General features: G+C 36.7%; 1 protein-coding gene across 1 annotated transcript; it reads right to left on the bottom strand.

The window, feature by feature from the left end:
• Positions 1 to 226: 226 nt before the first annotated feature.
• On the bottom strand, positions 227 to 10,734 carry blk (BLK proto-oncogene, Src family tyrosine kinase). Its single transcript, XM_042503166.1, has 14 exons — positions 10,658 to 10,734; positions 9,219 to 9,305; positions 8,953 to 9,049; positions 8,787 to 8,817; positions 8,121 to 8,214; positions 7,921 to 8,019; positions 7,705 to 7,808; positions 7,422 to 7,571; positions 6,784 to 6,936; positions 6,503 to 6,682; positions 4,166 to 4,242; positions 3,168 to 3,318; positions 2,027 to 2,158; positions 227 to 1,032 (listed from the first exon to the last, which is right to left on the bottom strand). Exons 3-14 carry the CDS (start codon positions 9,046 to 9,048, stop codon positions 830 to 832), a joined length of 1,470 nt encoding a protein of 489 aa, XP_042359100.1. The 5' UTR covers position 9,049; positions 9,219 to 9,305; positions 10,658 to 10,734; the 3' UTR covers positions 227 to 829.
• Positions 10,735 to 11,175: the final 441 nt, after the last annotated feature.

Raw genomic sequence — 11,175 nt, 5'->3', positions numbered from 1 at the left:
CTGATCAAAAGCTGTTGAGCAAAAAAAAAAAAACAATCCTTTACATTTTTGCTCTCCTAAAAGTTTTATGTTTAGTGTACTACGTGCAGTTTCTCATTGAGAAGTATTTTTTGAAAAATATAAAAAGTGATTGCAGCCACTTAGATGTTGATTTAAAATGCTTGTGAAGAATGTTTATGGCACTCTTTTTGAATATCCTTGAGTGGAATACAAGAACAAACCAAAGTTTTAAATAATGTAAATATTTTTATTTACAAAAATATGTATGAAAGTATAAATTCTCTTCGAAAAAGCCCCTTTCTTTTTGAAAGATCTGCTGAATAACTGAATTCTTTTTTTTAAAAAAAGTGCAAAGTATTGTGCATGTAATCTCAGGTTACCGGTATCTGTACCATGCAAATGACTTATCTGTAATTTAACCCGTGCCAACTTCCTCAGGTCTAAAGGCCTTTTTATATTTTGCATGTACTGTATTGGTATATACATATTTCCTCTTTCCCCCTTTGTTCAGTCCCAATTATGGCTCTATATTCCATGGCTATTATCAAGAATGTGAGCCATCAATGGCAGTACAGTCAGTCTAATGAACTTTGCATTTTCATTTCTGCATGTTTTCATGCTTCAGACACTCTAAGCTGCAGAAGAAACTTTTATCCACTCAGATAGTCAACTTTAAAAGGTGTCCTTTTGAAATTAAAAAAATAATAATAATTTGCATCAGTTAGTAAGATAAGATGTTTGGTTTGGTCGTCAGCCTTTATCCATTCAAGTGTCACGTCTCTCTTTAGGACATTTTGCTGTCTTCGGGTTATCAAAGCCTTCTTTGTTATCATGGCTGCATCTCATATTGTCCCTCTGTGGCGACAAAAAAGTCGTTGAGAGTGTTCTGCAGAAATTCAAAAGTCGGACGGTCCTCAGGCTTCTGCCTCCAGCACATCTTCATAATGTCATAGAGTTCTGCAGGGCAGCCGTCCGGACACGGCATCCTGTACGACTTGTCCAAGCTCCTGATCACCTCAGGGTTGGTCATTCCTGATACAAAGAAATGCAGCCAATATGAGTTTTTAAAATATATTTTTTTATATTTTTATATCAGTATATTATCATACTGAGCACTTTACTTAGCTGCAAAGTACTATGCAGTACTATGCCTCATTTGCATACATTTCTTAGCAATACATTAAAAGAATATTTTATCCCCCAGATGACCATTTGTGAATCAATTACTCACACTGTGCTCTGGTGAATTTGTGAACTTGCATTCACAATGGTATGGATGAATGCAATGCAACCCGTGCAGTAAAATCCAAGTTTCATTCATCCAGTTGTTGGTAATTAATTCCCAAACAGGCGGCCATTTCATACAGAGGAGTGAAATTTAAAAGAAACTTATCTACTCTGTTCAAAGTCAGATTCTGTTGACAAAAGCGGTAATTTTACCTCACTGAACACAATAGCCGCGGGTCTTCCACTGCCTCAATATGTAGTTTTTGTTATTGCGTTACTTTGTTGTTTTAAAGTTTTAGCTTGGATTAACCAAAGTCACAAAAAAAAAAACAACCCACAAACAAAATAACTGATCGAGGCGGCAGTAGATCAGCAGCCCTCATGTTCAATGAGGTAAAATAACTTTTGTCAGTGCAGTCTGGCTTGGAAGAGAGCATAAATTAATTTATACGTCTGTTTGGGAAGTACTGAGCATACGACTGGATAAATGAGACAAGGATTACTCTACACAAGTTGTGTGAGTTTGGAAACAGATTTTTTGATGCACTGTAAATTTAGTGGATGACAAACATGGACAATAACTTCAATTCATCAAGTTGTTGTTTGTGTGTTTTTTTAAATTTTTGGATTCTTTGTTTACCACAGAAATGCGAGAAGAAGTTTTTTTCACAAATACAATGAAACACGGTGTGACTAATTAATATAAAAATGATCACTTGGGTGAAATATTCCATTGACACATAGTTGTGTTTAAGCACATTTGTCTCTCTCTTTTTTATTTATTTCTCACTTCTCGTACCTGGGTAGGGTATTCTTCCGTAGGTGACTATCTCTGTGAGGAGGATCCCAAAGGACCACACATCCGATTTGATGCTGAATGTGCCAAAATTGATGGCCTCTGGGGCTGTCCATTTGATAGGAAATTTGGCACCTAGTTGTCAGAAAGAGGGTGGAAAAAAGCAGTGGAAATTTTGTTACTGCGTTATGACTGTAGAGAATATGTAGGAGTGTGAATGAGTGTGAACACACATTTGCTCCTTTAAATGTGGGGCAATATGACAGATGTGCTGTGAGATGATAGGGCTGTGATTAGCGGTAGAGCTGTTATTATACCATTTTATTGAGGTGGTAATCTCTTTGATCTGTCTGGGTATATTTATCCTTTTTTGGCAATGATAACAAATACTTGACTCAGAGGATTTTACAGTGTGAAAAATTATCAGGTATTTAAATATACATAACACTGGGCCTTAAATGACTGCAAATGACTGAGTCGTGTAAAAATTCCCCTCACATACAGTTACGATTGTTGAAATTACAGAGACTGAGCCGTTTTTTGCATCAGGCTTTTTTGAAGTTAGCTACAAGTGGCCATTAGAGGAACTGCATATGTGTTGGCTTCATTTTCCATACTCGGAGGTTGCCGCTTGGTTTGAATTCATTCACAGTAAGTCCTCTTGGACAAAAAATGAATGAATGTTTTATTGAATGTTGAATTTAGACCTTTATGCTCCTGATGCAAATTTGCTCTAACAGGGCAGCGAAGGCATGACCCGTCCTACTCCGCCTCACTCTGATTGGCTTACCCTGACATTCTTATGCTGTCTCAATCCTTATGCTTAAACCTAACCAGTCCAACCAACAAAGACAATGACTAAAATATAATCAGAGGGAGAATAGAGAGGGTCATGTCTTTGCTATCTAAGGTAAGGCAAATTTCCTTCCTGGAAAGGGCAACTTAACAGGAAAGCACAATTTAACAGGTAACTCATTACATAAAATGTGAAAAGAACTTTTTTTTCTTTAGAAACCCCTCTTTTTGTGTTAACTGTTTTGGGTGGATGGAGGATATATTGGGGGACTTGAGCCCCTGAAAATTTTTGCTACGGCCCTGGATGCATTTATTAATCCAAAATGGGGAAACACTGCACATACTGCACCTTCTTGAGCTGTGTATTCTGACTCGATGATCCTGGCAAGGCCAAAGTCTGCTATCTTGCAGTGCAGGGTTTCATTGACCAGAATGTTGGCTGCACGCACGTCTCGGTGGATGTAATTTTTGTTCTCAATGTACGCCATACCTTCAGCTATCTGTTGTATTAAAAGCAAGACAGGCAAATTGGAAAAAGCTTTTAAAGGGAAGTTATCAGAACAAATGTAATTTCAGAAAATAGAGCATTCATTTGAAATGAGGCAGCTGGAGGATCTGCTTTGTAGCACGTTGAATTCATAGAATGCACGGAGAGTTTGTAGACAAACTGCATGTGTCTGTTTCCTTTGGTCAGTGTGTACGGAAAAGTTGTACTGCTACAGCATGTGTAAATACTTGTGTTTGATAATGGCAGCAAAGTGGGTTCAACAGGATGTGCCAACACTAAGGAAGTCAAAAAGCTTTTTTTTGGAGGGACAGAAGAGTTCTGAGGGAGCTCACTGTAATGGAAAAAATAGCGTGATTTCCTGTCCGGATGTTAATAATTGACATGGGGCGAGGCTTTCAAGCCAGACGAGCAAAAGCCCCACCACACAAACCACACAGCCACTGCTGACAGTTTCCACGTGTTTTCACAGCATAGCTGGTTTCAAAGCACATACTAAGACAGACATGTTAGAGCAGCTTGTGTGTATAAATAGAGTTTGAGGTCAGCAAGGAAGCTAGTGTTTTTGTTTTTGTCAGAGAATACATAAATCAAAGAAAAAATAAATGTCATGTTGTGGTAAACAACAGCAGCAGCAGTGAGAGAAATGTTAAGAAAGAAAAAGACTGATCCACTTCTATGCAAAGTGAAAAATAGTTTTTGGATTATTCTATTTTCTAAGTAAAAGCTTACATTACGTCACGGTAAAGTGAGAGTTTGCAATGTGACAACAAGGTCACACACAAGATATAATCCTTCACATTCACAATAAGACTGAAAACGAGTTACAATGAGTTTCTCACCTGCGCTGACATGTCTATCAGCTTATTTAGCTTTAGCTTTTTTCCTTCATCTGATTTCAGAAAGTCCAGAAGACATCCTGTAAATGACAGAAGGAGAAGCGAAACTGTATCATCATGACCCATAAATAGAACATAGTGACTTTTTAAAAAGTTGTTTCTAAGGAAGCGTCTTTCAATCAAACGGGGTTCACAAGAATACATTGTGAAATCTTAAACTGGGAGCTAGCAGATCTGTATGATGATGCTTTAATTTTAGTGTTGCATAATAATAAATGTTAAGGGTACGCTCATTGGGGAAGTTCATCCACAAAATACATATTTCTCATTCTTCCTGTTATGCTATTATCGAACCACACCTGCAAAATATATCCCTACATAGAAGGAAGGATACATCTACTCATGGACGAGAGTTTCTTGACGGTGTAAGATATATACATTATTAGTGCTCTCTACGGCTGAGTTGTAAGTCAGTTAGCTCAGCAGTGTCAGTAGATGTATGCTTTTCTACGGCAGCTCACACCAAAACAGTTCAGACTGATAAAGAGCACTACAGGTAAGCACCCCATGACTTCTGAATGACCAGCCTGGGGAGCTAAGGCTCGCAGAATCAGCAACACCTTTTAAATAACTTCTTAAAACTCACTGTTACAGACTTGCTTTTACATGATGTCACCTTCATTTATTTATTTATTTATTCATTTTGTATCTCTCTTCCTCTTTACATTTTGCTGCTCTCCCTCTTGTTCCATATGCTTTTGATGTCCTGTACTTACCATTTTTTCATATTTTACTTTATTTACTTCTATCTCTCATTCATCTTTTTTTAATCTTTGCATCTTTGTTTTATTCCCACTGATGTGATGTTGTCTTCGTATATTATTTCTTTTTTATCGTCTTTTATCGCTTTTATTCTTATATTTTCTAAAACTTTATTTATTTAGTACTCTAACTGTCTCTGACATTTGCCTGTTTTATCACTTTTAGTCCCTTTATTTGCTTTATCTTGTTGACCTTTTGTGTTTGTAATTTGTTCTTGCCTTTTTGTTTTACTTTTATAGACCTTCCTCTGTTTGGCATGTTTGTTGATTTTTATTTTATTTGTTCCTGAGTTCCTGCCTTTGCTTTTTCTGTTAGAGCACTTTGTAAAAATTTGTAAAGATGCTAAATTCATGAAATTATTATTATTATATTGTGTTGAAATGTCCCTTTTAGGGCCTAGCATGTTTATGGTATTTGTACAATAATGCATCTCAGTGTACTGCTTTGGATGGGTCAGCAGCAAAATATAGTTAAGCAACATAAAAAACAAGTCCCACCTAAAACTCAGTCGTAGTTTTGTAAACACTTTATTAAGAGTATTTTCACCAGTTCAACTTTCTGTTAGATAGCCCGTTCCAACGGGGAAACTATTAACATCTTCAGTTCCTCATCTATGTTCTCATTAAAACCACCAAACTCCACTGACAAAAAAAGTTATCTTAGCTCACTATTCACAGGAGCTGCTGTTCTACCGCTGCCTCGATTCTGTTTGTTTGTGTCATTGTGTGACTTTGGTGACTCTGAACTAACCCTTTTAAACGCCGAAGTTCCCACAATAACACAAACAGACTAACTGATAGAGGTAGCGGCAGATCAGCAGCTCTGGCTTTGACGAAAAGCAACATAACGGCTTCGGTTCCCCATCTGAAACCGCTGTCTGATGGCAAAGTTAAGAAGTGAAGTTACTCTAAATATAGCGTACACTTAAACTGATAGAGATGTTTTTTAATGGCAAAAATATGTTTTTGCTGCTGCTCCCTAACCATAGTAGCAGGCTACGTTACTTAGTTTCTGTTGTGGTCTTCCTGTCTGCTTCTCTAATTGGGGGCAGTGTCAACTGGTGTCTTCTGTAGGACACACACTGACTAGAGATGAGTACCTCATATGACCCTACTTCTTTTGTCTTTCTGTATTTTGTATTCTTTATTTTGTATTTGTATTGTTTTATATTTGAAGTGTCTGTGAGTACTTTAGAAAGTGCTATACAAGTCTTAAATATTTTTTTTTTTACGAATTATTTAATTCTGTTATTTTCCCTTTTTATATATTTTATTTTTTTGCAATTTCATCTACTTAAGCCTGTAGCCAGCAGAAGTTAACAGAATTAATTTGATGCATGTTCTTCTTGTTGGACGTCTTGCATGTCGGTCAGAGATCAGTTTATTCTGCCATCTCAGATATGCCTTTGCTCAATGTCCGCAATACAGGTATGAAATCATTAAAAAAAGATTTAAGAAAGAGTATATCCAAGCTATCCCTTTAATCATTAAAAATCTCCTGTTTTACTCTTTGTCTTACCGTTGATCATGAACTCAGTGACAATAAGAATTGGCTCCCTTGTGACCACGGCATGGAGGCGCACCAGACGTTCATGCTGCAGCTGCTTCATCAGGTTGGCCTCCTGCAGGAACGCCTCAGGCTCCATCGTTCCCTCCTTTAAGGTCTTGATAGCAACTTTCAGGGAGTTCTTATAATAACCTGCAGCAGGAATTTAAACAAGGCATTTACCTCACTGTACTCTTCTATCTTGGCTTATGAAATGCTGCCAGTGACACGATAAATTGTCAGCTTTCTCTCACCCATCCACACTTCTCCGAACTGCCCGGCCCCCAATTTCTTCACCATTTTCAGGGTCTCTCTGGGAATCTCCCATTCGTCTTGCGCCCACGGCTGCATGGGTGCTTTAGCCTTACATGGTGCATACAGCCGCTGACACAAACCATCAGCTGTACCTGCACCCAAACATGAAACATGGATGTTCTAAACATTTATTATTCCTTTTATAGCGTTGTGCTAAATTTAGTCGCTGAAACAGTTTAATGAGCTTTTGTTTCCTCAATTAATCTTGAAAGCATGTTTGTATGCGCTTCTTTCTCATGAGCTGCTGTTCACTGGCAACCATACTAGAGATTTGGCCCTCTTATCTTGTGGTTTAGTCACGCAGGAGTGGAAAGACTATCACTCCTCTCATACAGGAAATGCACAGTGCATCACAAGGGTCTAACTTCCCCCTTCAATTTGAAGTCAATGCAGATGTCTTATAATTTACAGCAGTGAACCTAATTTGAATCCAAATCAACACATAATATATGATTCTCAATTACTAATGAGGAAACATTTTAAAACTTATACACACACCTTAAAAATGATATAACTCTAAAAAAAAAAAAAAAAAAGATTTTTTGGCTTGTTAAAATGTGTTCTGTTCATTACTTACGAGTATAATATTTAACCAGTTCCTGCAGGGTTGGGAACGTGTTGGAGGGGGAGATGTAGTAGCCACCTTTGTCCAGACAGCGGATCTTGTAGTGTTTTACCACATCTCCGTGTTCTGGTGCTTCATCTCTGATTGACAGAGAGAAGGACCCTAAGGGGAAAACAAATAGATCGCATAGTTACAGTTCAGTTCAACACTTCAGTGGTTTTGAAATGCAATATATTCACATTTCTGAATGTGCCACAAATGTGTAGTGTGACCTCAAACAGAGACAGTTAGTCACCTTTACAGGTCTCGCTTTCTCGAACTAGAAAAGCACCTGGCTTATTTCCAGGAGCTAAAAGCAGTCGCTCAGTCTCTCTCCTGCCGATGTCCTTGAAAAACCATCTGTAGAAGACAGAAAACACCACAAAACACACTTTATGTAAGTATTTAAAAACATTTATTTAAAAGGCAGCAAAATGTAGATTTTGACAACATGCATTAAATTGTCTCTTACTTTTCCACCTCCAGTGTATCTGCTCTGACTACATAATTGCATGGTATGAAGCCCTCCTGTCCAGTCACCACCGATTTAGCAACCCACCAGTCTCCGTTTCTACAAACATAACAGAACATTTACATTTCTTCAGGTAAGAAATCATTGGTTTCACTACTGTTGAATACATACTACAGTGATAATAGGATGAGGCTACTCACTCTTGTAAAATCTTAAGTTTGTCTCCCTTTTTGAAAGGTAGATCGCTGTCGTTGGTCCCTTTGAAGTCATGTTGAGCCACAAACACAACTTCATCTAAAGACAAGTAGAGCAAACTGTCATTTCAAAAGAAGTGATCAGCTAAAATATCACTTTTAATTATTGATTGTGAATATCAAATTTTTGTTGTTATGTTTGGCTGCTACTCTGGAAAAAAAAAGTTAGAGGGCAAGTTTGGTATTTTTCAACCTGGATCCTGTTTTCTCCATGTTTTTTTGTGTCCAAGAACAATTTTTGATATCAGTCCAGTGCAACGTAACCACTTAGAGCATATTCGCACCCTCAATTTACATCAAGTAAAAGTGTGTGGTTTTGCCACTATTTAAGTGTCTGAAAACATAATGGAAATGATCCCTACATAGATAGATCTTAGCATAAGCACAACATAGCTCATACACTGTCTCTGTGACATGAAAACGGCTCTATTTTGTTAACAATCTCATCTTTTTCCCAGAAGAGAACAGAGGAAACACAACAAAGATTTTGATCGCTAAATGTAGCCTCCTCTCACTGCTACTAATGTTTCTCTGCACAGCGATAGTCGACTGCATTAAACATAATTCATATATAGTCGAAAGTTTGTGAAATGTGCGGTGTTCAGTGATTACCATTATCCACATATGTGTTTCCACTTCGTGCCTAAAGAAGAAAAAAACATCTTTAAAATTCAAAATGTAAAATAAATAAGTTAAAGTGATTTAACTAAATGTATTTAAAATCAATGTAAATTACTGTACTTAGTTAATATAAAGTAAGTAAAGCTAGTCTACTTACTATGTGATTTGACAAGTCAGAGTCCCGAGAGTTGTGTTTTCCTTTGAAGAATTTCTTATCCTCTACTTGTTTCTGGTCACTGCAAGTGCAGCCCATCCTGCATATATAATGACAATCTTTTTCAGTTATTCTGCGTATTAATGACAAGATTTGCTCAGCATAATAGTTACCGTACAATGCTGCATGATGCCGTGCAGTTCACTTTTCATGATCAAAAATCACCAGTTCCTGCCAAAATAGTTACAGCGCGTACTTTTTGCTCTTACCTGATAAAGCAGATGAGCTTTACTGAAGATGTTTTCAGTCTCCACTCCTCCTACTGCAGGGTCCAGTGTGTGAGTTCATCCCCAAAACTAAAAAAAAGGATTTAAATTTAATCAAAATTAGCTAAATCATCAGTGGAGAGTCTCTTTTTAGTTGTATGTCTTGGTTACAAGTGTGCTCAAAATGACTGGCTTCTCTTTAGAGGAAGTGGAAAACATGTTTTCATCTTTATATGAAAGCATTTGCATTTACAGTTTATGATACAGCTAAATTTGATATCAAAGATAAAAACAGAAGAAAAAAAATGAAGTGCTAAAAATATACAATCAGAAGAAGATGCAAACGTTTACAGGGAACTCTTACGTCAATGTGAAAACATCATGTTCTTATTTGGTGCACATATTATTGCTATTTTTAAATTGTTTTTAAGAGGAAGTTTTTGACATTCAGATGAATGATGAGTTTTACAAAGAGTTCCAAAAACTAAACCAAATAGTCAGAGTCAGTTTAAGTCCCAATACTTACAGTTTAATAATTTGTGTATATTAAGTATATTATATTAGTTTGTCACAGATGTTAAAGTTCATGCTTATACATGCAAACTGGCAAGTTGTAACACTTGTATAGTAACTAAGTCATACACAACCAAAATCTCAGAGTGTAGGTGGCTTTAACTTCGTTCTATAGGCACACATTATTTTTCTTGCTGTTTATTGAATGACTTTTGCTGATGCAAGTTTGTGTCAGCACTGTAGCCGTAATGTTGCAAAAAATATATAAATAATGCCATAAAATCACACATAAAACCTTTAAAAAATAACTGTCATGGTGACAGTGTTTGAGCTTTTATCGCCTACACATACCCAGTTACATGTAATTAAAACTGTGCTGATTCGCAACAAAGTTTCGATAATCTATATAATCAATATTTTATTTTTTGTATCTAAGTGTAGCTTAATATGTCATATCTGTTTTCATGTGGTAATTTAAAGGCCAATTAGCTTTATATTCACTGACCTTCGCCACCTTTTTTCATACCTCATGAATAATTTTAGCGCGCCTTTTACACATAATCTAGGAATTGTATTCTTTTTAGCCTAATTATATTGTCACGTACAATGACATGATAGTTGGTAACCACTTGTGAGATTAACACTAAATTAACACATTTTGTCTCCAAATGTTTGCTTCAAATGTCACACTGTTATGATTCCAACTTACTTTGTGACTTTACAACAAAGCGGTAAGCGTCTATTCATGTTCAAATGTTCAAGTATTTCAATTTTTTCCCAATTTAAAACATTCTAACATTTTATTACGTTCACTCTTTTTAATTCTAAGTTTCATACAAGTTTTTGATTGTTCATTTTACTATCATAATATTACCTTTCACTTCTGTTTGAAGTCTGTAGTGTAAAATTAACATATTGCAGATAAATACCTTGAACTTGGCCCCCGGCTTGTGTCTTCAGAAGTACTCCAGATGCAAAATGTCTTCAATTTCCTTATTGAAAACTAGCTGCACGTCAGTGTGTCACTTTCACTTGCCCAAGACTCTCTCTCTCTCTTACTTCGTCGCTCTCTCTCTCTCCCTTCTTTTTCTCTGACACGGTGACGACCAAGGCCTCCCCTGAGGGACTTCACTGAGTTTACCATAAGTAGATAGCAGTTTGTCTATTTATGTTTGTCCAGTAATTCCCTTTTCCGTTGCCTCTGCTGCAGATCATTGAACTAAACAGCACAAAGATCACTTCACCTTAAGCTTTGATCAGTTTACTTTGTTTAAACCTTCAGCTGGTTATTGAATGAAGTGGATGAAAACCAATCACAGTATGTGTAATTTTTAGACTTACAAATGGCACAACCAAGCTCAAATTACAAAGAGAGGGAAGTTCACTTATACAGACAGTTCAAAACGTAATAATTTGTGTTAATAAGGAACTGTTTTCTCGTCATCCG

The sequence above is a fragment of the Plectropomus leopardus genome, chromosome 16, assembly GCF_008729295.1.
Source record: "Plectropomus leopardus isolate mb chromosome 16, YSFRI_Pleo_2.0, whole genome shotgun sequence".
Classification (NCBI taxonomy): Eukaryota; Metazoa; Chordata; class Actinopteri; order Perciformes; family Serranidae; genus Plectropomus; species Plectropomus leopardus.
The sequence above is the reverse complement of the archived record's forward strand: the minus strand, read 5'-3'. Positions and strand labels throughout refer to the sequence as shown.

Excerpts from the sequence above, each read along its gene's own strand:
- blk (XM_042503166.1), bottom strand. The coding sequence starts at position 9,048 with ATGGGCTGCACTTGCAGTGACCAGAAACAAGTAGAGGATAAGAAATTC. Across the intron at positions 7,809-7,920 it reads GATACACTGGAGGTGGAAAA|ATGGTTTTTCAAGGACATCG; the intron begins GTAAGAGACAAT and ends TGTCTTCTACAG. Across the intron at positions 3,319-4,165 it reads TGATAGACATGTCAGCGCAG|ATAGCTGAAGGTATGGCGTA; the intron begins GTGAGAAACTCA and ends TTAATACAACAG.